The 27,381-nt window shown below is 39.0% G+C and overlaps 1 protein-coding gene across 1 annotated transcript in view; it reads right to left on the bottom strand.

Moving 5' to 3' along the window:
• Positions 1 to 1,532: 1,532 nt before the first annotated feature.
• CAMK4 (calcium/calmodulin dependent protein kinase IV) overlaps positions 1,533 to 27,381 on the bottom strand; it is a gene marked incomplete at both ends in the record, with an annotated part of 151,545 nt that continues 125,696 nt past the window's right edge. The window contains 6 exons of the mRNA XM_079548940.1: positions 1,533 to 1,697; positions 6,888 to 7,040; positions 8,920 to 9,046; positions 14,293 to 14,368; positions 17,791 to 17,865; positions 20,202 to 20,292. Coding sequence (XP_079405066.1) covers positions 1,533 to 1,697; positions 6,888 to 7,040; positions 8,920 to 9,046; positions 14,293 to 14,368; positions 17,791 to 17,865; positions 20,202 to 20,292 — 687 coding nt within the window. The remainder of the gene's footprint in view (positions 1,698 to 6,887; positions 7,041 to 8,919; positions 9,047 to 14,292; positions 14,369 to 17,790; positions 17,866 to 20,201; positions 20,293 to 27,381) is intronic.

Raw genomic sequence — 27,381 nt, forward strand, 5'->3', positions numbered from 1 at the left:
AGCAAGCGAAGTACTCCTTCTTATAGTAATCTAGATTACATTTTATGTAGCGCATCTGCCAAGAGTTCTACTACCTTTTATTTTAACTTCTTCAGGAAATGTAGCTACTGAATGTTTTATCAGTGACTTTTGCAGCTGGTAAACCTTTTGAAGGCAAGTTGTGCAAGGCCTACCTTAAAATAAAAACAGAACAAAAGAGGAATCTTGAGTGTATAAGGGATGTAGGTCACTATTAGTACAGAAAGTTTAATAAACACAAATGACAATGTTGTACATCAGGTTCCTTTTGCCACTTCTGTAATATAGCAATAACATGAAATCCCCATGCTATCAAAGTGATATCAAAGAAATGTAAACAGTCATAAATACTTGATGCTTGGTAGTTTCTCAATTTCTACTGGTCACATTCAAACAAAGATCAAGACAGCTGAAGAGACTGATACTAATTTTGCAAGCTGCTGCATGCACAGAGCTTGTAGCTTCAGACACAGGAGCTCTAAGTGGATGAACAATCTGTGCTTGTGGAGCATTTTGCATGAGAGGTCCTTTCTCAAGAAAATTTGGACTAGTTGCACTGACTAGTGGAAACTGGTTACTTGTGATGTTAAATTATCTAGGAAGCAGGTAGATAACACCAACTGTCTCCCAGAGTGGTTCCCCAGAGCAAAATCACTACATTGTGGAATAGCTTCCTTCAAACATTTAAAATTTGTATAATTGCAGATTATTCTCAAAGGCCCTACAAAAATGTTTTCTAGCTGCACAGTTTAGAAAGTCACAAATAAATGCAACAGTATTCCAAAAATCTACTTTAATCCCCCATTTCTCTGTCATTTTGTTTGGCTAACGCTTTACTAGAGAATGAAATAGCAGGAAGCTGAGTAATTTCGGTTGTCATTAAAGTGTTGTATATAAACACGAAAATTCAGAGTAAGGCATTCTCAACAGAAGCTTGAGGAACATACATTTTCATGCCCAGCAGAACTAATATTCTAGCTTCTTCCCAGAAATAGTGGAATGTTTCTTGCATATAAATCCCCAAATACTTTTTAAATTTTACAGGTAAAAAGCATTATTTCATACAACATTTTTTAAAAGCACTGGTTTGGTATTTCCTTCCATTTTGCCTACTATAGGATTATGAATATGGAAGGAAGCAGTTCAAAGAAAATCATGACATACAGAAGACACTTACTTCCATAAACTGAATTAAATAGTATTTGTTTCAAACAACATCTAGAAACACTGTAGAGATGTATATGAAATATACATATCATGGTAGGTAGTTATTCATCCCCATATTTTTGCCTGCCAGCATTACTGCAAATAACACGGTTTCCTTGACATGCCTTATGGAACAGTTTATTATTTTCATAAGTAGTCACATGCATTGAAGGTAGAATCACCAGCAGTGCATTTGGCACCCCAAAGCAGAACCAGAGAGGTCAAGCTTATGAATCTGTCCTGCTGAATGACAAGTTAGCTGGTGTATGAAATGACAGATCTCAGCTGTAATAAGGGAGTGCATTGACTTAAGACATTTCTTCTGGAGCTGCTTCTGCTTCCTGAGTGGACTTCTCTTCAGGCTTGCTGTCACGGATAGGAGATGCACTACAGCTGGGCTTGTTGCTGTCATGAGTGCTGTGACTGCTGGCGCTGCCAAGACGAGTTGATGCCACAACAGCTTTTACTGCAGCCTGAGAAAGACAGGATCATACAAGCATTCTTTAAAGGATATAATCTGCCAGCATTACAGCGATAGAATCACAGCTGTGGTAGCCACAGCATCACGGTGCTGAGAATACAACGCTGCTTGTTCTTCAGCAAAACTTCATCTAGATACCTCCAGGACAAATTTAGAAGGCTATCTGATGTATGTGACTGCAGTTTAAAAGAGCTGCTTTTATAATGTTACAAAGTTGGCCTACATGAATATAAATTTTATTTCAGCTGCACACACAGCATTATTTTTGAAACTGTGTCAGACCTCTTGCTCTGAAGTTAGATGGCAAAAACAAAGCTCCTTTCAATCGTAATGATTATTATCATTGATGTATTACTTTATTATCATTGATTACATAAGGAAAACATATATCTACATATGCACATACATATATTCATACAGGCATATATACAAGGGCCATTCTGAAAGTAATGCCTCCTATATAAGGGTGAAGGTGACAGCATCCTGGATTGTATCACTACTGGTGATGAGACATAGTGTCACCACTGGGCCAGAGTCAAAGCAGAAGTCTATGGAACGGTGACATATGAATTCCCCATTAATTAAGAAATTCAAGATGTAGCCTTCAAGAGTGAAGTGATGTGTACTGTCTTTTGGGATAGGAAAGGGGTAATCCATCTGACTTTCCTGGAACTGCCAACTTTGACTGCCGCATCACAACACAGACTAAGCCAGGCATGTCTAAGCAGTGTTCTGCAGGCTGCATGCATTCCAACACAGCTTGTAATGTGGCCCACCACTGGTGGTGACTTCTTGTCAAGGGGCCAGGTGTGCATCCATTGCTCGCAGTGTGCAAACTGCAGTGTGCAATCTGCTCTGTTGGGGCTGATACAAGGGCACGAGGAGGGTGCAGTGCAGCACTAATTCAAATTATAGCAAGTAACTGTATGCACTGTAATACACTGGCTGAACACTGTCCTGTGAATAGAAAAAAACATCCTGCCGTGCTTTCTGTTTTCATACAGGAATTTGAGAAAAGGCTTCAAGACTGCAAAAAAATATTCATTTTATGTTTACAACTCCATTTCCAGTTATGTGAATACATTACCTGCGTGTTTAATAATGCAGTGCATGAAGTTGCAATTAGATACTCAACTCAAAAATGTGATGTCTTTTTAGCAGACTTTTATAAGACATTTCTTACCAGATATAACTGTCCCTTGCTTCACAGTCACGCCTTATTCATATAATCACTTTTGGCAATTTGGACATTAGTGAGCAACTATTGTCAAGGATGAAGTATAGGAAAAATAAAATTTCATCAATAATCTCTGACAAGCATCTTGAGAGTTCACTAAAAACTGCAGCCATTGCTATTGAGCCAGACTGATGCACTAGTTCACAAAAACACAGTCACATATCCAACTGGTTTTATGTTTTTGTTGATATCTCTAGTATACATTTTACAAGGGCTAGTTTGAAAGTAATACCTCCTTTCTTTTTTTTATGTTGGACCACATCAGAGGTAGATGTTGTTGGTGTTAGAGGCTAAACCTTCCCACACATATTCTGTTCCATTTTGCTGCTGTGTGACAGATGGCAGCAGAGGGACAACCTGACAAAATGGTGTTTGATGTGGAATTGCAGATGAAAAAAAGGTGTATCATTGAATTTTTCCATTAAAAAAAAAAAATTGCACCCATTGACATTCGCTGATGCTTGCTGAACACATACAGAGACCAAACAGTGGATGTCTTTTTACCAGACTTTTATAAGACATTTCTTACCAGAGATAATTGTCCCTTGGTGGGACAGTTGTGGTGGCATGTTTCAGCAGTGGTGACACTGACAGTGGGTCACCTCCACTGGTGCAGGTTTTGAAGAGTGCGGCATGAAGACTCTTGTTCACTGCTGCTGAAAATGCTAATGGTGGTGAGTATGCTGAAAAATATTGTTTTGTTGCTGAGAATTTGCTCTATCAAACAGAATTACTGTATTCATTGTATCTTTTGTAATTTCCAAGGAAATAAATAGGAGGCATTACTTTTGCAGCGAACTACATATTTACACACACAGGCACACACACACACATAAAACAGTAAATGTGGGGAACAGGCTCTCATACCACATTAAATGTCAAAACATGAGGACACATATTAAGGCAGTTATCTTAGCCCTTGCTTTTATTGCCTGCAAAAAACCAGACGTATGGAAGTAAGGAGAAGAAACACTGATCTATAAACAAACCCTAGCTATTGTTGGCCTGGCCAGCAATTTGCATAGGGACCACAGAAGAAGTAAGTATGCATGAAGGAATAACAAGGAATGTGCTTGTGATGGTTTGTGATGGTTTGGAGATGCAATCATACAAAAAGAAAAAAGAAAAAAAAAGGAAAAAATCAATGTGCAAATGAAAAAGCAAACCATAAAGAAGTTGGCATCAACGAGGAGTCACCTAGTACAGAACATGAAGTCAAAATGCACCAATAAATGTGGCAGCAGTTTTGAAAGTGTCAATAAGTCAAGACTTCTTAAAGGGAAATCATATGGATCCACATTAGAAAGCATTTCAGAAAACAAGATCATTTTAATGTAATTTACTCTCATTAGGCATGAGGATATTTATGAAACAAATTCGACAGAATCTATGAAAAAGCAAATAATCACTGAAAACTTTAAAATTAAGTAATAATTTAAGTGCTAGATTCTGAATGTGGGATGGGACAATCCCAGCTGTACGTACAGGCTGTAGGACAACAGGTGGGAGTGCAGCCTATGAAAAGAGATCTTTGTGCTCTGGATAACAGCAAGTTGAACGTGAGCCAGCAGCGTGCCCTGGCTGCCCAAAGGGCCAACCGTACCCTGGGGTGCACCAGGCCCAGCACTGCCACCAGGAGAGGGAGGGGTTGTCAGCTGTGCTGTGCTGTGCGGCCTCACCTCCAGCACTGGGTGCAGGCTGGGTGTCACAATGTAAGAAGGACATAAAGCTGTTAGTGTCCAACAGAGAAGATGGCAAAGGGCAGGGTGGACATTACATGTGAAGAGCCACCAAGGTCCCCTGGTTTGTTCAGCACAGAGCAAAGGAGCTGAGAGAGGCCTGATGGTGGCTGCAACTCCTTACATGGAGCAGAGGGCAGCGCTGAGCTCCGCTCCGTGTAACAGTGACAGGGCCCGAGGGAACAGCATGGAGCTGTGCCAGGGGAGGGCAGCTGGGGCTCAGGGAAAGGGTCTGCACCAGAGGGTTTTGGGCATGGGATGGGCTGCCCAGGACAGTAGGCACAGCCTCAAGCTCTGGAGTTCTGGGAATGTTTGGATAGCACTCTCAGACATAGCGTTTTGAATGTTAGGTGGTGCTGCATGGAGCCAGCAGCTGGACCCTATGATCCTTGAGGGTCCCTTCCCACTCAGAATATTCTTTGCTTCTATGATTCTACAAATTATTCTGTAACAATGTTCCTTTATGTAAAGAAAACCTGCTACTGGTCTTCTAATTGGGACAGAGAGGGTAATTTTGTATTATTCTTACATTATTAACACAATTAAACCTTATTAGCTGGTTTACTGCTTTGTTCTTACTTTTATGGGTAGGAATTAATTATCTAAATACTTAATGCTCATTTTATATAAATATGTTAGTATAAAACACCAACTCTGTAATAACTGTTAACTCTAGATAATTCTTATTAATATTAGAGATTTGGTTGTTTCGTCTTTGAGCAAAAAGCAATGAAGAAATAACCTTACAAAAAGCAACATCTGCTAAGCACAGAGGTATAAAATTGTTGACTTTATCAGTCTGAATAAACTAGGCAGCTGGTGATCAAAAGTGCAAAAAGATGTAGAGAATCAATTCCAAGTGTAGAGAGAGAGGATGTTGTTCTTTTTGACCTTCTGGGCAGAGAATGTAACAGCTCACTCATAAATAATTAATTTTACAACTCTTTTCAGTGCTCTTGAATAATTTCAATATAACAAGATTGCATGACATCTTTGGTGAATACACAGCAATCCTGCTCTTAGACTACAGAAATCTTTTAGAAGGGAACAGTGTTAATACACATATCACCAGTTCTGCACGTGCAAAATATCACTGTGAATTATATCTTCCGTGTCCTAAATGACAAAATTTTTTCTTTGCTCTTTGTCACTGTACTATAATAAAACTTATAAAAAATGAATAAAATGAAAATTAAGGGTCATTTCTCTGTGTATTTAATTTTGCACAGGGTTATAAAATTCACAGACAAGATGCTTTTTACTCTTATTCCACAGAGCTACAAAGGTAGCCTCACTCTAGTTGCTGAGCTTAATGATCCCTGTGCTTAAGCCATCTTGGAAGTCTTTTCTAAGCAGATACAAATCTTGAACAACTGAAGAAAGGACAAGGGGAAAAGAAAATTTCTTGATGTTTTGTCAGTTAGGTGCTCAATCACCTGTAATTTATTATTTACACATAATAAATCTTTTCCTCCCTCCTCTCATGGTAGATAAGTAGATTAGATAGTAAAGGAGCAGTCTGATGACTCAAAATTCTCACTGCAGGTCTTATAAGCATTCTTGCTTTACAGAATCTAATCTTCAGATAAATAATTCCACAATTGCTTTCACAGATACTTGTAAAGTTTTGGCCTGTTAATCACAGCTCAACACCTTGTATAAGGAGTTCAAAATGCTGGCTCTACTATAATGCCATGAGTTAAATTCCTGCTTTGCACTGACAGATGTAGAAAATGTAGGGGGCTTATATATCAAACGCTTATATGGTAGACTATGTACTTTCCATATTTATGGATGAATATCTCATGAAAACACCACTCAGAATTTTTTTCATTCTTGTCAGCACTCCAAACATACAGCCAGCAGTACTAAACAAGACAGACCAACAGATGGAAGAATAGATGGATGGATGGAAAGATGCATGGAGGGAAGGGCGGTAAGAAAGAAGGAAATGATTTGGGGAAAGATGTTAATATTCTTGGCAGTTTTGTTTGTGTAAAGCATTCAATCAAATCTCATTTTTATTTGCCAGCTGCAGATACTAACTAAATAATTTTTGACTTTTCCACCTACATCAGATATTTTATATAAAAAACTTTAATACGTCTATATGACATTACTCTGGAAAGTCTACAAGACCTCTGTAGTCTACTGATTTTATTGCAAACTTTCAAAGTCAAAATAGAGACTAAGTCCAGAGACTTGCCTTAAGTTTACGCCGGGCATTGAATTCTTGAAGCTTCTTTTGTGCGTTGTCCATGTGTGCAAAATTTGTTGCTTTTCCTGTGACCCATGGATGCTGCAAAGCCTGTAGAGTGGTGAGGCGTTTCTTGGGATCTAAAACAATTAACTTTTTAACCTGCATCACAAAGACAAAATAGAGTAGACTGTTAACCTTACTCCATGTACAGACTTGCACCCTGTAATCACTACCAGATATGTAAAAAATCAAATGCTTCATTTAGTCACTATATAACCGTTTGTAAACATGAACTAGAAAGTACTGTATAAGTATTTATTTTGTAGCCCTCTCTGAAGCTAATGCTATCTATGCTATTGCTTTTGCTGTCATTACCAGGAGGGCTGCACATCTACAAATGCAAGAGTAGGAAACTTCTGGGAGGTAAGTACTGTAGACATATCTCTAGAATGGAGATGGTGCAGACTGCTGGGTGCAAAGTCCAGACAAGCTGCACTTCATGGTGTTTTCTGCATGTTCTGGAAAGGTTATTTTATTTTATATATATTTTTAAGGATGCAGATGGAGTAAAGTAGCGTAAGGACAGTACTTAGCAGCAGTACATTGATGCAGATTTCCTTCCTATATAAATTCTGAGAATTGCAAGTGACAGCACAGTCCACTGCTGCTTCAAGCCCAGGTGTGAAAGGTGGATTTACTTCAGGTTCTGTGAAATTTCCTCACAAAGAGCTTTTAAGCAGTGGCCTGACAGTGCCTGACATAGGAGCAAGGGAGTGGCCTCTGTGGCATGTACATACTGTGAGTCCATTGAAAAGGTAAAGCTAGGCAAATCACAGAATCACAGAATGCCCAGGGTTGGAAGGGACCTCGAGGACCACGAATCTCCAACCCTCCTGCCACATGCAGGGCCACCAACCTCCCCACTCAATGCTAAACCAGACTGCCCAGGGCCCCATTCAGTCTGGCCTTCAACACCTCCAGGGACGGGGCATCCTCAACCTCTCTGGGCAGCCTGTTCGAGCACCTCACTACTGTCATAGTAAAGAACTTCCCCCTGATGTCCAACCTAAATCTCCCCTCCTTCAACTTAAAACCATTTCCCCTTATCCTACAGTTATCAACCCTTTCAAAGAGTTGATTCCCCTCCCCTCTGTAGGCTCCCTTTAGGTACTGAAAGGCTGCAATGAGGTCACCCCACAGCCTTCTTTTCTCCAGGCTGAACAAGCCCAGCTCTTTCAGCCTGTCTTTGTAGGGGAGGTGCTCCAATCCCCTGATCATCTTTGTGGCTCTCCTCTGGATCCTCTCCGACAGCTCTCTGTCTCTCTTGTACTGGGGGCTCCAGACTTGCACACAGTACTCCAGATGGGGCCTCCCAAGAGCAGAGTAGAGGGGGACAATCACCTCCCTGTCCCTGCTGGCCACTCCTCTTCTGATGGAGCCCAGGATACCATTTGCCTTCTGAGCTGCAAGGGCACATTGCTGGCTCATGTTAAGTTTTTCATCTATCAAGAGCCCCAGGTCTTTCTCCACAGGGCTGCTCTCAAGGACTGCTCCTTCCAGTCTGTATGGATGCCTGGGATTCATGCTTCAAAGCATGAATTTTGAGAGCCATGGCTTCCATCCTTATCTGAAGCTTGTTACACAGTGTTCAAAAGTGAAACTGTGAGCTTTACTATAGCAAAATGGTAGAAACCAGTTTGGACCAAAGCTCTTTGTGTACAAAAAACACATTGTTTTGCTGCAGGCTGCTGCTTGTCTGACTTCTGATGACAAAAAGACAGTAGATGGTGCTTTCTTTAGCTTATGAAATCTTCAAATCTAATTAAAAAATACTCTGAATTTCTACAATGGCTTTCACTTGAGACATCCTGAAATACTTAATAAACACACCAATGCAAGCATTTTTATGATACTGTTTGTACAAGTAGAATGGAAATGAGAATTTATATCTTCAGTGTCAGTGAAATAACTGAACTGAGGAAGTAACCAAATAGGTATAACGCAAAAGATTCTGCACTCTCATTTTTGTTTTACTTACTAAATCCTTGGCATTCAGAGACACGTCATCCCACCAGGGGGACACAAAGTCATATTCACAGTTCAGGGTTCTCTTATATATGTACTGATCTCCCCTTTCATCATAAAATGGTTCAAAGCCACAAAGTCTGCAAAGACAAAAAAAGAGATAAGTTTATCAAACATTACTTGGTCTTATGTTGCTATAAATAGCTCCTGATTGATCTTTCCCATCTTCATTACCTATGCCCCACAATGGGAAACCAGGCCAGGATGCATACAACACAGCAAACCAAAGTGATGCTATAAGCATTCACAAGCACTGGCAAAGGCTGATCAAACTGAGTATCTTCCACTATCAGTTATCCGTGATTGGAACAATTAATATAGTGACTTAACGTAAAAGTAGCTATAAAATGTCATACCAAAACTTCTTTAAGCCCTTCAGCCTCTAACTATCTCAAGTCAGATGTCCAATGAGGAGTACAAAAGCTGTGGCTCAGGATTCAACTTCCATGGATCTTTAGTCTCTTGAGTTTTTCCAGTCATTTTTTGAGCTAGCTGAACACAAGCCAGAAGTGTGCCCAGGTGGCTAAGAAAGCCAATGCCACCCTGGTTTGTATCAGAAATACAGCAGTAAGAGGGAGGTGATCATCTCCCACTGGTGAGGGTGCATCTCAAATATTGTGTTTAGTTTTGGGCTCCTCACTACAAGACATCAAGGCCCTGAAGCATGTCCAAAGAAAGGCAATGGAGCTGTGAAGGCTCAGGGCACAAGTCTTTTGGGGAGCAGCTGCATCAACGGGGATTGTTTAGTCTGCTAAACAATAGAGAAGGCTAAGGTGAGACCTTATTGCTCTACAACTGCCTGAAAGGAGGTTGCATTGACGTGGGGGTTGGACTTTTTTCCCAGGTAACAGTGATAGGATGAGAGGCAATTGCCTCAAGTTGTGCCACCGGAGGTGCAGGCTGCATATCAGGAAAAATTCTTCTCAGAAAGAGTGCTGAAGTATTGGAATGGGCTGCCCAGGGAGGTGTTGGAGTCACAGTTACTGGAGGTGCTCAAGAAATGTGAAGATAGGGCACTAATGGACATGGTTAGTGGGTATGGCAGTAATGTTCTAATGACTGAACTTGATTATCTTGGAGGTTTTTTCCGAAGTTAATGATTCTGTGATTCTATCCTGTGGTCAAGCACATCAGAGCTATCTTCACTCCTTGGCTGAAATATCCCACTGAGCGTTTTCATTCACTGACCTCCACACTTGCTCCCGAGAAAAACTGCAAAAAGCTGATCTCCATTTACCTTCTATATGCCAGAAATCACTTTCTTGCACCTATTCTTTCTGCAGATCTCTGGCTGAAAGCACTGAAATTATTTAGTTAAATAGTCAAATTTGGATTGTTACCATTGTACATTCTTTCATTCTATCATTCAAGTATTCAGTAATGTAAAAACCTTTGGCAGTTTTTCATTATCAGCTCTCATCTTGTAACTTAAGCATTGTAAAGAAGTTTTGCAATGACACTAATGAGTGCATTTATGAAAATACTGAACAGTATAGATCCTGACAGATCCGCACTGTTGATCCCAGGGAAAGTAAACTGATAGAAATAGTTTCTACTGTATTATGTATATTACAGTCTATTATATAACAACATTTTTGTGCTTTTCAATCACGCCTCCACAAATAATCAGATGCTTCAAAGTGAATTACCTTTTCAACTCATAAGTTTTCTGAGCTAAACAAAAATTCTATCCACTACTCTGTCCCTGGAAAATGCAACAAGCAACAAGACGATTATAGGAAAATAACAGGAAACTGCAAAACAACAGATTGAAATCTAGGTAACTTTACATTTTAACTTGTTTTTATTTTTATTTTTAAAGTCAATCAGTGTGCTTACTGCCCTGAAAAAGGAGACAGATGTTCAAGGAACAAATGTGTTTTTTTGAGAGTGGTATTCAGCCTGAACAGCTGCATCACTGCACTGATGCAGAGGAAAAATTCTCTACCACAAGCATATTCTGGATGTGTTACTCAATTCCATGTTTGACAGAGATGGCTTATAGTATAAGGATTCAGTCTACAAATACAGGAGTTCAGTAGCTGGGAGCCAGTCATGGTCATCCTACCTCTTCCCTTCCATTTGCCTTTCTCAGAACTATATTTGAGCTTGTTTCAGGTTGGCTCCTTTCCCTAAGGAGTATCTCCATGATTACAGCTGTCGGACCACTAATAGTTCAGACAAAATTAGCTTCTGGTTACCAGGTAACTGATTACATATAGTGTAATAATGTAATTACATATAGTGTAACTGTACTTAAAGCTTGCTCTGACTGTGTTGGAAGTCTTTAAAGTGAGTCTCTGTACATCTAAAAATATTTTCATCATAATTCACTACTATTGCCCACTGTAATCTAATTAAGAATTCCTACAGATACACTTCCACTTCTCAAAAAGTCTCCATTTCATTAGGCAGATCATTTGCAATATGCCATATTATGTCAGTAAAACTAAATATTTAGTTTCAAAGTAGATAAATTAAGTCAGTGAAATCCAGCATGGCTGCTCTCGATTTCATTTATACCAGGATCATGCTGATTCATTTTAAATCATTTATCAATACAATAAAGAAAAGTCAGTGTAACAAGGCTCAAAATCAATTAGAATTTACCACAAATTTAACACAAAGCACCACAGAGCTTTGTGTTCTTTTCAGTCTGCTGGTAAAAAAAAAAACCACAAAACAGCTTTATCCATACAATCCATGCAATCCTGACTATAAACAAAGCCTACATACTTGTTGACTGTTATGTAGCAAATGCATAATGTTATCCCTCTTTGTCGTTAAAATTATAAATGTGACTTCCCTGGAATTCTGAAATCAGAGTCACTGTTCTATCAAGTATGGGTCAAAAGTTGTTTTAATCACCTGATACATAAAGTCTGTACTGGTGAGAAGACAGAGGTTTATACGCACATCTTCTGTAGCAAGGTAGTTAACTCCATTTAGTTAAGGTAGCCTGCTCCATTTTAGGGGAACAGACAACCGTATATTTTTGGACTGTGTGTATGCTCATTCCTCCTGCTAAAATATGAAACTGGGACATGCAAAATTGTCCTTTAGGCTGCAGGATTAATAAATTAGGTATTGTGAAGATGCCTTTCTGGTCTTAGCTTTCTAAACATTCAGAAATGTTGATCTACAAAGCTTTACACTAACTGGAAGAATACAACTGTGGAATGTAACAAAGATAAACAGAAGAGCCAATCAAGTGCAACACAATACTACCCTTTTTTGTTTGGCTACTCCTGTAGATCAAGTAGTATTTTGATGGGGAAGTATGAGAAGACCAGGAGGAAAAGCAGGGGATTATCTGCTCTTGTTGTGTTGCACAGCAGGAGCTCACATGCTTGTTTGCACCAGTGCAGATATTTAATGAAGCCTGGGAGCATGTTCTGAACAGCTGGAAGAGGTAGAAAGGCTGTGCATAGCAAATAGCACTCCACATAGTGTAATAGAAATCTGGTATATGATTTCACTTGGAGCCTGACTACACCCAAAAGGAAGATTTGCTTAAAGAAGGCTCTCAATTTCAAGCACAAAATCTATACTTCAATTATTCAGTAGTCAGGCAAGCCCACGCCTTAATTCATATATCTGTGGAGAGGAAAAGCACTTCTCTCATCTCAGAGACAGCCATGCTTACATCTTACATCTCACATCTCTCTGTTAAGTATGGGCCATTAGAACTGACGAGAAATGGTCAATTGGATGAATAACCCACTCTTCCACCAAACTCAACCTTGAGCCTGAAATGTGGCCATGTTGTGGATGACAGCAGGGCCTGTGCCTAACCTCACAGCTCTAAGATACTTCAACTTTTACACAAATAAACGGTATGAGCTGAAATAAAAGTGGGAATTACAACTATGTTAGCACTATTAGGACACTGAGTATAAAGAAGAGGCAGAATTTGAGATGTAAAACAGACCTTGAGACAAAGATTCACATTTAGAAAGTGAAGATAACAAAACTGTAACAAAAAATGACAAGGACGGAAAGCATGGCCTCCAAAACTCATCATTAAGACACGTATGCATTTCCTGACACATTAGAGAAATACTATAGCTGATTTTTTATTAGACAAATGAGAGCCATTAATTATTTGAAGCTCATGGATAGAGGATGTTTTCTATTATTTCCATCAGAGTTTTTATATACCCTTAAATGTAATTCTTGTATAAATCCCAGAAAATATAATTATTTCCAGAAGGTAGAAAGAAAATAATTGCATTATTATGCATTGTAATTGTGGGACACAGTTAGTGAGTCCTAGAAGGGGAAAGAAAATGGGCCTAAATATAGAAAACCTTCTGTATTTTTAATGTGTATGTGCAAAATCCCATTTTTCTCCTATAAAAGGCATCCTGCTAGCATCATATACAACTACATAAGCCAGCTTAGCATCTGTGTTGCCAAGGGAATAAATGAAGTTATTCATTCTCCCATGAAGACAAGTGCCAATACAAAAGACATAATTCTCCCTTATCAAAGATCTTCGTTTGAAAGATTCCACTGATAGAATAACATAATTGCAATACTTAGCAATTGAATTGGGACTAGCTATATTAAAATGCAGCCATAAATGCTTACCTCTAGATGCAACTGTTGGAAAATGTTGGTCTACATTTGCAATTTCAGTATGCTGTTTCTGTATGCTCACAGATAACAGCTGAATCTCTGGATATTTTGTACGACAAGGAACACTTATTTTCAACACTAATCATTTAACCAATCAGACTGTTGCAAAGACATGGTTCAGGGCTGTCTGCTGCTTTCTGACTAAAATGGGGCTGAATCTATGCTTGCAGAGGCATGGCAGCATCAGTGGCTGACACAGGAATGTGTCTTTGAGAATGTTCAGGGGCACTGTAAAGCTATTGCATGCACCTTAGCTTTTGTGCGCCCCATCTGTAATCGAGAAGCTACTTAAAATTATGGTACATTTTACAGTCTGTATGAATGAGAAAAAAATGTACACATTCTAACATTTATATCCTTTTTTTTCCTTCTGCTTTCAGCAGCTTGACTGCTTTTCATTCACGTTAGTAGTACGATTCTGCACAGACCTTGCTGCTATTCAAGATGAAATGTTATATTCATCAAATATGTAATCTGAATATTTTGCCATGCTCCCTTAGCATCTGACTTCTTTATACAACTTTAGAAATATCATAGCTCAAGTTTAGCATCTCTTCGTTTTCCAGCAGCACAGCTCGCACATACTGCTCATACATAGTGCATAGTATGTAGTGCATAAAGTCATACGTGATTTTTTTAAAACAAAGGAGGCAGCTGCATACCACCTTATGACATCTGCACTTACAGAATGTAGGTGATGATCCCTAGAGACCACATGTCCACTTCGGGGCCATAGGCACATCCTCGTAGTATCTCTGGTGCTGCAGATGATAAAAGTCTTGTCAATAAGATGAAATTCGAACCCAGAAATTACTGTCACAAAAGTCACCAGTATAAACTCAGTGCATATCTGCAAGCATCTTTGAAACAAGGTCTACCCCTTTAAGTCCTTAGTTAAGCAGACGATTCCCTCCACTCAGCATGAAGAAATAAAAGACATGTGCAAGCAGTGATAGAATAAAGTGCAAAATGAATGGTGAACTTCAGAGTCAAAGAGCTTTTTGGATTTAGGTTTGCAAAAGTAAAAGGAATAGCTACACAGCACTGCAGCTGCAACGTGACAAAAGTAGGTAGCATTCTTACTTTGGTATTTTATTTATTTACTTGGTACTTTGAATTTTATTTCTGAAATTTCAATTGTATGAATATTTCTAAAGTTTATGAGAAACACTGTAAGTGTGCTTTATTCCACTTTACCATTCTCACCACATCCCAGTATTACTTAATTCCTTTTACAGCCTACCTCTTCCTTCCCTATTCCTTCATTTTGATTTTTCTCATCTGTGGTTCAGCTTTAGTCTACTCGAGTGCACTACAAGGAAATTGAGCACTGTGTCCCTCTGTCAGGTGAGGGACAACAAGTATGGCCACCTCAGCCATGGATCTTTCCTTATTTTCCTATAAGGGAGTTCAGCCCTAAAGAAAGAAAAGAGCAATTCAGGCAATTGCTCTTGCTGCATGTGTGCAGCAACATCCCTGCAAAGCAACACTTCCCAGAGCATGACCTTTAGTCTTCTGCCTCCCTGATAGCCTCTGGGCAGCTTGCTCAGATTTCTTCAACCAATCTAAAAGAACCAATCAAAAAGATCTACCATGCCAAAACATACCAAGCATTTTTACTTATAATTAGTATAGAAGGCAAAGTGCATTAATCACCAGGTTTTGCTATATAGCTATACTTGGGAGCTGGGCAAATGCTTCCTACTGTATGCACTAGAAAAAGAGATATTACCTAATGCCCCCTCTGCCATATTTGCTAACTTCATGTGGGGCGCTTTGAGCTGTAATTCTGTGATTCTGTGATTCTGAACAAGACAGGACAGTTTATATGTTTATTGGCTGATACTGTTCTTCTAGAGGAAACAATATTTCTAGTAATATCTTCTTGTTTAGGATAAGGAAGAAGACTTGCAGTCCTTTTCGTTTTCTGCTCCTTCCACCAATACTCTGTAAAATGACCACAAAACAGCCCAAAAACCTATATGCTGAGGTCTGCCTTGCTATCTGGACCATGATTACACAGTTAAATGATTCCCCTGTAAAGTTTGCTTGTGGAGAATGGACTGCACTGATTTATTGCTGCTATTTTAGATGTTGGCAGTAACAGACGCACATGAATCAGTGGTCTATGTTGTATTGTTTTCTGTGCTACTGTAAGCAATCCCCTCCTTCTGAAGTTCACTCAAAGGACAACGACTCAGCAAGTTAAATTCTTTGTGTCCATCTTCTCGTTTCCAGTTTTCTGCATTACTTCGCTTGTTGCAGGCACTGTGCGATGGTGAAGTCTTGATTCCAAAATATCCAGGCTCAAAGTGTATGTTTTCCTTGCTGTGCCCTTTCTGGAGAAACAGCTGATGGGAGAGTGGGCAGGATGTGGGAGCTGGCTGCTTGAGACTATCAATTATTCATAGTTTAATTTGGCATTCCAACAGTACTCCTTCTGGGTTTCTTCCACTTCTGGAAAGTAACACTGGATTATCTTCCAAGCACCAGGAATTCTGCATGGTCAGTTAACTCAGATCATAAGGCAAGAATTGCAGATTCACGTCTGAAGGAACAAAGCTCCTTTCACACCTCAGCACAGATATTCCATCTCACCTATCTTACCAAACCATCTCTACTCTGAGGGCTCTTTTGTGCATAAAAGCCTCATAATATTTTTAACACTACATAAAGATAGTCATTTAAAGGCCTAAATAATAACAAGAGTTTTATGACATTTGTAGTCTAACAGCAGTGAGAGAAAACAACAAGACTCAGAGTACAGTCTTATGACACTAAGTAGATAGGAATTCAGAGCTTCTCTAAAGCATACTTGGTATACTTGGCACCTATGTGTGCTTGGCAGCCTAAGACATACAAGCCAATAGACATGTTACCTGAATGTCATTATCAGCTGGGCTACAAGCTCATTAATTTCATGGTCTTCTCCACTGTCTTCTATCCTTTGCTTCTACACTTGAGAAGCCAAACATCAAGTCTTTAGTTTCCACCCAGCCTGGCTTAGCTCCACCCTAACCTACCTGATATGCTTACCTGCCAGTACACTCCTAGGAAGCTGAATTCAGGACTAAGAGTTCATTAAGAATGATGGAAATCAGTTTCTCCATAGGATGACATGGGTGCTAGAGATGAGTATCCACCATGGCAATCATAGCAAGTTTGCTGTAGGCTAACAAGATCACCACTATCCTTGGCTATCAGCTTGTTTCTTGACACAAAAGCAGCTAGCAGTGAAAGGTAAGTAGAAAAGGCAACTGCAATGCTCTTTTTCATGAGAGTCTCTTTTTGCATGTTTTGGCAATGGAGGATCCACTTCTGGTGCACTTTCTGGCTTATGAATTCAGGAGAGCTTCTCCTCCAGGCATCCACAAGGTTGTTATTACTTGCTCTGTCAGCAAATGTGTGCATGTGACAGCTGTACTGGCAGCCTGGCAGCATGCCTGGTATGCCCCAGAGAAAGCTGCTGGACAGTCTGTGAGGCTCCTTTCAGCACTGATATTGCATTCATTATTATACTGTATTGCATTATTGCATAACATAACATAACATAACATAACATAACATAACATAACGCTACACTACGTTACATTACATTATGTTACATTAACAATTATATCAATTATATAGGTCCTGCTCTGGCACAATCTAAGCAAAACTGCATTTAAAACCATATATTATTAAATGGCTATATAGTTTGGGATTAGGGGGTTAAATTATGAGCTGACTGTAAGGGACAATTTGATTTCCTCTGCATTAAAAATAAATTCCTCTGCATTTAAGATAAATTCACCATAATTAATATTCAAATATTTGTAACCTCCTCTATGTTTTTAGTGTTTTCCATTATGCCTTGCATTGTCCAAATTTCTGGAGATGTTTCTAAAGTACTGTATCAGTAGTGTCAGCATTTTTATGATGGTTGGACTTATTTCCTTTCAAGTAATGAACTTGTACTGTAACATATGTTTTGATTAAGCTTCAGTATTGGAGGGTGTATATTTAGAAAAATTGAATATGGTCCCAATTCTGAATTTCAGTTTTCTATTTATTTCTTTTTTAGATTCTTTTTTTTAGATTGTTTTTGAATTTTGACTTTAGGAAGAAAAATTTCACCTTGGACAGAAAAAATGTAACATTCTCACATTAAGTACAGTAAACTGTAAATAATAAAACAACATACCGCAGTACCCTGGAGTTCCACAAACTGTCTTCATGGTCACCTGATCTTCCACAATCTTGGAAAGCCCAAAATCAGCTGTTAAGATTTTTTTAGAAATATTAGTGTTTTTACTTCCTTATAAAATAATGATTGCTACATTGCACATGTAGTTAAATGAGCAACTATGCATTAAATGTACAGTACTGTCATTTTGAGAAATGATGGTCAGTTTAAGGAACCTGCCCAAACTGCAGTGCAGAAGCAAAAAACTGTCTGTACAAATGAGTATTCTTGGCTGACACAAATGTAACTTGTTTATCCCGAGGATTGCACATAGGCAATATAGTGAGATGCCTGGTTGTAAAATCAGTGATTCAGAAACTTGTGTTAGGCACATATCCAGCTTTCACTTTGTGAGTAATTCAATAAATAAAATAATTCAATAAAGTAACAGAAGAGAACAGAATTTTTGTCTGAAAAGTCATACTGCAGTGATTTCTTGAACAATTTTGGTAATGACAATCTGTCCTTAAAAATACAAAATAAATGTATTTGTGTTTTGTTACAGTGAATATAAAAAATGTACATTTTGATCAGGATAAAAGCAATTCATACTTTATTCTATACATTTATTTTTAGTGTTCCCTTATCCCTAAAACGTTCAACATTATGTATTATAATTGATCTAAGCAGTAATATATTTTACAAATACTGCCATCCACAGATCTATCTTTACGCAAGGCAATAAGCTTAATCAAAATATAAAGAACTACTCAATTTAAGAACAAAGTACAAAGAACAAAGTACTGTCTTTCCATCCCTCACTGCTGTAGGAGTTGCAAGATATACAGCACCTATACAATAAAGTGTGTGTAGTGCTGGGTTTGTCATACAGAGGGTGTAATTTTGAAAATAGCCCATCTTATTCCAAAGTAGCCTATTTTCTATTTTTCTTAAATGTTGTAGGTTTTTAATGTCAGTAAAGTATAGGTAGCAGCTATGTCTTCATATTTCACATAGAAATCTTGCTTAGGAGAAATAACTGTAGCATTACACCTAAGCCTAGCTGCCGTCTCAGGATGATGATTCCTGCCATCTCTTGAAACTGACTAAGCTGAGCTAGTTAAGTGGAGCTATCTTTTCAGCAGAGCAGCTGTACTTTCTTCTCACCTCAGTTCTATCTAATTTGTGATTCACTGATATGGCAGCACCTTTGGAACAGGCTGGCATCTGAGACAGAAAAGGGAAGGAGGGGCTGAGAATGGGGGTGAAGATGCTGCTCTTCTGAGGACGAATGCTCCAGAAGCCCATACTACTAGCCATAAAACCATAGCTGCTGGGTACTACATTAAACTATTACATGTAACAGTGGTTCAGAGCCATGAGAAAATGTAAATGCAGATACTAGCAACCTGAGATGCAATGCTTTCCTAGAAATGTGTAAAAAATTTCTTAAAAATAGTTTGTGGACAAACTAGCTTCTGAAACCTGTGATGAACACAAGCATAATGAATATGGAACTTTCACTGCTCACATGCTCACCTGCTCCCTGGCAAAGGAGCATAGAGTGGTACTTCCAAACAATATCCACAGAGCAGTGAATATCTGGAATACAATTGCTGGAAAACAGCACATGACAGAATTCTTTAAGAAGGTGAGAGCAGGAGCCTACAGGTTTTTGTTCTTTTAGTCTGTACAGATCAGTCCTTTTCCAGCTTGATATGTCTGGAATGCCACAACCCACATCCCACCAGGGAGCCCTGCACTGCTCTTTTTGTATGAACTAGGTCAGCAGCTGTCCATGGCTGAACACAACATGATGCCTGCTGGATTCCTCAGACCTCCACTTTGCTACAGGAAGAGTGGGACATGCTCAGCTTTTGGAAGTCAACTGATGTATAACATCCTCACTAGGGAGAGCCTGACCTCTCCTCCTCCTCACCCCTCCCTGTTGCTGCTTCAGGGTGCAATTCCTGTGCCCTATAATGATGAGCATTTCTTCTCATCCCACAGGTCTGCCCTGAGGACATACTTGGTTTGTTTACTTTCTTCTCTTTTTCTGCAAACTTGCACTTATTGTGTCTATGAATCTTCTCCCTTATAATACTATTTTAGCAAAAAAAAAGGACACAGAAGTGGTGCATACAACTCACTCCATGATCCTTCTTGTTCTACCTGTGCTCTTATTGTCTACAGTTTTCTGCAATATTTAAGCTGTAAATTAACCACAACAAGAATTCACTTCTGTGTTTGTTTTTAAAACACCATGCACCATCATGTTTCTGAAGTAGTAATTTACTGTTCATTTGAGTATAAGCATTAGCTTAGAACAAAGTGATGGTAAGAATTACATACTTCTAGCACATACTACTGGTAAGAAGTAGTACTACTTCCCTAAGAAATTAGGGAAACATCTATTTAGCGCTATTTACCTATTTTCAGTGGTGCATCTGGGGCTGGTGTTGCGTAGAGCAGATTTTCTGGCTTCAAATCACGATGCACAATCCCATTTGCATGCAGGTACTGTAAAGAGAAAAGTAAAAACATTTACCTGAGCATAAGATAGTACAGTCAAGCATGAGTTAACACCTTCCTAGTAATCTATAGCAGCAGTCCACTGACTGCTACTTCTGTGACATGAAGTCACTTAACCAACTTCCAGCATCTTTTTATTGCAGACCTTCTCAGTATGGGATCCTTAGAAGCACACTAAGATCGGAATAGGAAACTGCAAATTGGGAAAGCAAAGAAGACATCATGTTCATTTGAGAAGAAAAGCTTCTCAGAAAACATTACTGACTTTTTAATACGGAGATAACTACTAAGAAGTAATCTAACAAACGCGGAGATACAGAAGTCTGGCTGTCATGGTTTAATGATTTTTGATTATCGGTACCTGATCCAGGTCTATAAATATCTAAGGTGTGGGGGGCAGAATGGTGAGGCCGGACTCTTTTCAGTGGTGAGTGGAGACAGGACAAGGGGAAACGGCCGGAAACTGCAGCACAGGAACTTCCGCATGAATGTGCAAAGGAACTTCTTTACAGTGAGGTGACGGAGCACTGGAACAGGCTGCCCAGGGAGGTGGTGGAGTCTCCTTCTCTGAAGATGTTCAAGACCTGCCTGGATGCCTACCTGTGCGACCTGCTGTAGGGAACCTGCTTTGGCAGGGGGTTGGACTCGATGATCTCTGGAGGTCCCTTCCAACCCCTACAATTCTGTGATTCTGTGATTCTGTGATTCTGTGGTACTCCAATCATATCATCATGTAGTGCACTGGGAGTTGAAGTGTTAATGCTCCAGTTCTGAGTACGTGTCCCAGAAGAGAAGAACCACTACATTCCCCACAAGACTGCTTGCTGTGTTGTTATCATTTCTGCTCATGGGGAACAGATATGAGGCCTTGGTAGGTCATCTGACCTCTCTTTCTTGATCAGGCTCTCCTCCCTGCTCAAACAGACTGTGCATCTCACCTCAGTGTTACGGTGAGGCCTTTCCACCTTTCAGGCACTCTCTCATTACATTTGATTGATTATTCAATTGTAATTGTATTATGTTATAGTGTGTTATCTTGCATTCCGATACCATATTTAGTAAATTAGTTTGTTTCTTCTCAGATTGCTGCCACTGCATTTAGTTATTTTGGGTCCCCTGTTTCCCATTTCTGGAGGAGCAGATTTGCGAAATCCCTCCGCCCTGCTAGTCATGGAACCGGGCCGAAACAGCCCGCAGACCACTGGCACTGGCTCAGAGGAAGGCAGATTCTGTATATTATAATATTATGAGAGATTAAAAAAAAAAAATTGTCATTCAATTAAACTGTTAGACTATCAAATAGACAACACAGATTAGAAAAGATGTAGCATGTGTCTTGTATAAACTATTAAAAACTTACAGTCTCTTTTGCAATCCTAGGTTTCAATTCAACACAGCTGTAGACTCTCAGGTTTCCAACTGTCTTGCTGAAACACATGCAGTACATGCAAATTCACTCATCACTGGATTCATGTAAAAGCATTCCTGCCTTGCAGTAATGAAAGAAAACACTTCTGGGACATCCGGCCACCTTCCACGTTGCAAGAGATGGACATTGACAGAAGGGGAAAAAATGGTGAAATAGAGAAGCAAATTCTGCATTTCTTGATAAAATCTTCAGCAGAAATCTCTAAAGAGATGAAGAATGATGTTTAAGGGTAGAATCTGAGCATCTTAATTGAAGATCTCCTTGTCTACCTTTAGTAGAATCTTCTCTCAGCCAAGTTTCCAGTGGTGGAAAAAATCAGAGTGTTCATTACTATGCAGAAAACAAGATTTTGAATATTTGTCTGGAAAGTACATTCATAGCGTTAAGTTAGACTCTGAGATGAATTCTTGACTGTGTATCTCTTAGTTTGCAAACCATAGTTTGCTAGTTGCCAGTGATTACATAACATAAAGAACAGACAGCTCTTTTCTTGTGCATCATTTTAGTGACACTGAGTGCTTTTAAGTGTATGTTTTGTATAGTCTAATTTCTTGTCACAGCTGTGTTTTCTATAAATAGGTGACTAAGTAGTTATCCAAGGTAAAAACAGACAACAATTTAAGGAGGCCTCATGGACAACATTCTGCTACATCATTTATTGTGGTCACATCTGCATGGCTGAAAAAAAACTGTGTATAGCCTGGATAAAAGTACATCTTTATCTGACAGTGAAGAGAATCAGCAAGGATGCTCTCAGAGTTTATGCCACTGACATGTCTGACAAACAGAGGTAACCAAAGAGGAAGCACCCAAAAAATGCATCAAAAGCAATCACATCAAAGTGGAGAGGAAGTATTCTGAATTCAGTATTCTGAACTGATCTACATTCACATCTTGCAAATCGGTTTAGCTGACTGTTGAAATGAGAAGAGTAGATATTTCACAATCACTGAGTGGAAAGCAGCAACTTCCAATTAACTTATATGAACCAGTTCAGACCACATTTGTGCAGAGAAATGTTCCAGTCAACTTTGCAGAAAGTCTTTTAGCAGATCATTTTTTATACACACGTAATCTTAAAAACACTATGTGGTGTGAGGAGAAAACATCAAAAATCTCTTAGTCCATTTTTATTCAAGGGAAATTTGGGAAGCTCTTTGGAAAAACTCTTCAACTTTTCCTCTGCTAAGTCCTGACAGTCTGACTCCCAGGGCTTCATTTCATGATTTGTAATGAATTTGCAGTATGAGCTCTCTTTTTATTATATGCCTGTAAGAACACTTGTAAGAAAATCTCCTCCTCTGTTTCAGCCTGCGGTTAGCAAAAAATAGAAGATGCAGGTGGCCGACAGATGTGAATTCCCCAAAAAACATAGTCCACACCTTTCATAAACTGCCAATACAGCAACTCCTCCTCTGCGTTCTCTCCTCACAACATTCCAGCTCTTTCTATCCACTCTGCCACATCTCACCTTATTTCCCCAGCATCCAAGACAAGATTTCCTGCCCATCCCTAATAACATCCTTACCTCCTCTGACCTCTCCATGTGACCACATAAGTTCTTTCATGGTTGCTGAAATCTCTCTCAGTTGTCTCTGTTTTGTCTTCTTTCTCCCACAGACTCTTTGCTTAATTTTATACTGGCGGAAAGATCTGGTACTTGTCTAGCGAAGACCCACAGATATGCTGGCATGCCAGCCTGATGCTGTGTCTCCCCTACTGGCAGAAGTAATGTGTGTGGATTGGGCTGCCAAATCAGACATTTAACAGATGTCCTGTGTATCTGTGCAACTAATATACCTGAAGCCTAGCCTGCTGTCAACTTATTGATGAGGTTGACTGATAGGGTTACTAGTTGTGTTGTAAATCAGCAGACAAAAAGGACAAATCAAAAAACTCCTACAGTATTTGCACTAATGCAGACAGCCTGTTCTTCAACAACCAAGAAGAAACAATTAGCTTCATGTAACTGCAAACTTTCAACAGGAAAGATCTCTGACTGGAGTTCTCTATGATGTACCAGCATCCAAACAGCCTTGTTATTGAATGTCTCCAATACATGCAGAAACTCTACTTCCTTCTTTTCAGCCTAATTCATCTCTGTGCGAAGAAAAAACAACACAGCTGGGGAAGAGACTGGAATATAAGATTTAAAAGCAGTGGTTGGAGGGACTGGGATACGTCAGTCTGAAGAAAAGGAGCCAAAGGAGAGAACTGATGACTCTCTTTGACAACCTGAAAGGAGGTTGCAGAGAAGAGGGAGTTCATCTCTTTTTTCAGGTCACAAGTGACAGGAGGCAAAGAAACGGTCTCAAGTTGCAAAAGGAGACGTTTAGATTGCATAACAGGAAGAGTTTCTTCACAGAGAAGGGTGATCAAGCACTGTGATGGGCTACCTGGGGTAGCAGTAGAGTCCATATGTCTACAGGTATTTAGGACAGGGCACTAAGAAACATGGTTTAGCAATGGGACTTGATAGGCCAACTGGCTAGTTGAACATTGGGCCTTGTTAGTTTGCACCAGTCCCAAAAACCAAGTGAAAAGCATCCAGAAGCCATCTACTCATTATGTCAACATAGTGGCTCCTAGAATTGAAGACTACTTGATAATTGTGTTGCATTTTATAAAGTGAACAGTGTTTTGAATTTTACTGTGCTTTAGAAATTTTTACTGAGTTTTTTAGGGTCCATCTAGAAACAGATTAGTTAAATTACCATAACTCACACTCTTACAGTTAATAGATATTTCAGTTTACATATGCTTTATTTCTCATATATTGATTTTAATGAATGGAATTTTCCTTTTTAGTGCCTCTGTGGCATAAATTCAAAGATAAAGATCTTGCTGTCTTCTAGTCTACAGTACAGCTTTGGGCATTACATGCTGTAATACTAGCAGAATAGTTAACCTGTGTTCTTCTACTTACATTCTGTGCCTCTCAGTGGTTAAACAATACAATTAAATGCAACAATCAGGGACCAAGTGTCAAGTTAGAACAGGTACTGATTCACCTCATAATCTAGGCTTTGGTGAAGTACATAATTTTTCCCATCTGTAAGTTACAGATGAGACTTGAAAAATATTTTAATTCTATCAATGATTGAAGAGTTTTTAGATGCACAATGCTGTGTGAACATTTAATAGAGAATGCATGTAAAATGTGATTATAACATGAGGAGAGAGTCTTCCAGTAACTAAAAAACCTTGCTTTCACTTTCTTTTGATTTTCAAAAGGCAATATCAAACATTGAAAGAAAGTATGAGTATAGCATTTGTCTGATTGCAGCTTTGCTCATTTGTGTTAGTGGAATAAGGTGGACACAGGAAATTTAATTTTACATTATGATGCTGTATTTCCATGGCAACATTACATGGCTATACTTAGAACTAGTACGCCTTATAACATCTACGTACTAAAAGGTAAGACTTACTTACAGCAGCATTTCATCTGACTGACGAGATGTAGACAAAAGAGAGGACAGAGCATGGCCTATGGAAGAAGTCTTATGGAAGAAGTACTCTCAGTGTGAAACGGCTTCATCAGATAAAGCAGGCCCATGGCACAGGGAAGACCAATTACATCTTCACATGTACCTGTTTTTCTGACTTTTTGAAACAGCAAAGCAGGTGCTATAAAATGGGACAGTACTGATTTTAAAGAACATATGTCTATTCCATTTAGCAAAGATAAATGAATAAGAAAAAATAAAATGGAAACTATATAGGACGCTTTGAAAATAATTACTCCTATTTGTTTCCATGGAAACTACAACAGATACAAATAGCACAGTAACTATCTGACAGAGACAATTCTCAAACAAAACACTCTTTTTCAACACAGTTACAACCATTAGCCGTGCATTTTCACCAGTGGTCAACAAGAACCTGCATGCCATGCTTATTATTGTATAGCTTTAGCAAAAGCTTGTCTTTCACTTTGCACTTTTATTTTAGATGCCACTGTGTCAGGCTGCCCTTCTGCTGCCATCTGTCACACTAAAATGAAGCAAAATACTGGCAGGAAGGTCATTCCACCAACATCTGCCTCCAGTGTCATGGGCCAGCATTACAATTATTTTTGGAGCAGCCCTCGAAGAAACAACAGAGAACTGCAGCATTTTGTATCAAAAGAATGAATATGAATGCAAAAGAAATAAAATAAACAGTGAAAAAAGATATACTTGCTAAGCACAGGGCCTTGCACGTCCTGCAAACACACTTCTTTTTCAGTTGCTTGGGGCAATGAAAAGTCTGTAGGCCAGGCAGGTGAATCAGCTATACTTCAGGCACACTGTAGAGTACTGCTTTTTCAGTCCATAGCATATCAGATAATCAGGAGCAAATATATTCTAGCAAAATTGATTACGACAGTCTTATTACTCTTTGATAAACTTTGAGGACAGACTCAGCATGACACTAACTTGGAATAATACGCAGGACCTCTTCTGAAAGACAAACCAGTTGAAATACAGTCAGCCTTCATCTTGGCCTTTATTTGCATGGCACACAAAGCAGCTCATAACTCAATCATTGCCATGATTCCAATTGTGAGTGCAGAAGAAATATTTTTTTCTTTCATCTGCTTTTTAAATCTTCTTTCTAATTGCTGCATAAGAGTTTCATTTTCTGTTTGTTTTGTCCCTTAATAGCAATAGTTCCTACCCAACTTTAATGATTTTATGACAGAAGGATGAATAAAGATTGCTTAAAACTACGCCTTTTTTTTCTTTCTTAATTTTATTTATGGAACCTGCTGCAGAGAAATGTAGAAAAGAAAGGCAGAAATGAACCTGAATTATCTACCCCTATGCTCCTTGGCAGCATCAATTACATCTACAACGGATGTTTGTCCAATTTATGCATAATGTTCTTCCATACTATAGTCTCTGCAACCTCCCTGTGCCATTTATTTCAAGGCTGTGTTACACTGACCACAAATGTTCTTCCCTGTAACTTACCTGGATCTTCACAGGGATAGATAAAACACTTGGTTTCTTATACACCATACATGCAGAAAGCAAATTGTTCTATGTTCTGCAAAGGTTTTTTGTGCACTCATTACCAAACATCAGATCAGACTTCCTCTTTACACTACAATACCATATTTCTAGTATATGATTCCTTCTGTTGCCCTTCCACAGGCTGCACTGACTTGCATCAATGTATTCAAAATGCAAATATGCATTTCAGCTGTGGTCTGAGAAAATTTACAGGACATACTGATCAACATATATGTCTTTCTGCAGCCCATTCCACTCCTGTTTGCCTTTTTATTCAGTGTAACCTTCATGTCCTTTCTGTTTTGTTCCTAATTCTAGATTTGTACTGTTAACTATATAGGTTCATACACAATTTTGTCCTTGACAATAAAGAACACTACATTTTGGCAAAGGTTTTTTGTTTGTTTTTTTTTTAATGCTAGTCTTCAACATTCTTGCAGTCTTTCTCATTTTACATTGTCCAAAGTTTTCATAAGTGTACTCTTTGCTCCACTATCCAGGATTACCAACAAAAGCAATGAAATGAGCAGACCCAAGAAGACTTTTGTTGCCCCTCTGCTCCTGCTGATTCTAGCTACACCAACAGCACTCTCTCTACAATCCGCCTGTACTCCATTCAGCTTAGAATCACAGCATTATGATTAGATT

This window comes from Tetrao urogallus (genome assembly GCF_951394365.1).
Source record: "Tetrao urogallus genome assembly, chromosome: Z".
NCBI lineage: Eukaryota > Metazoa > Chordata > Aves > Galliformes > Phasianidae > Tetrao > Tetrao urogallus.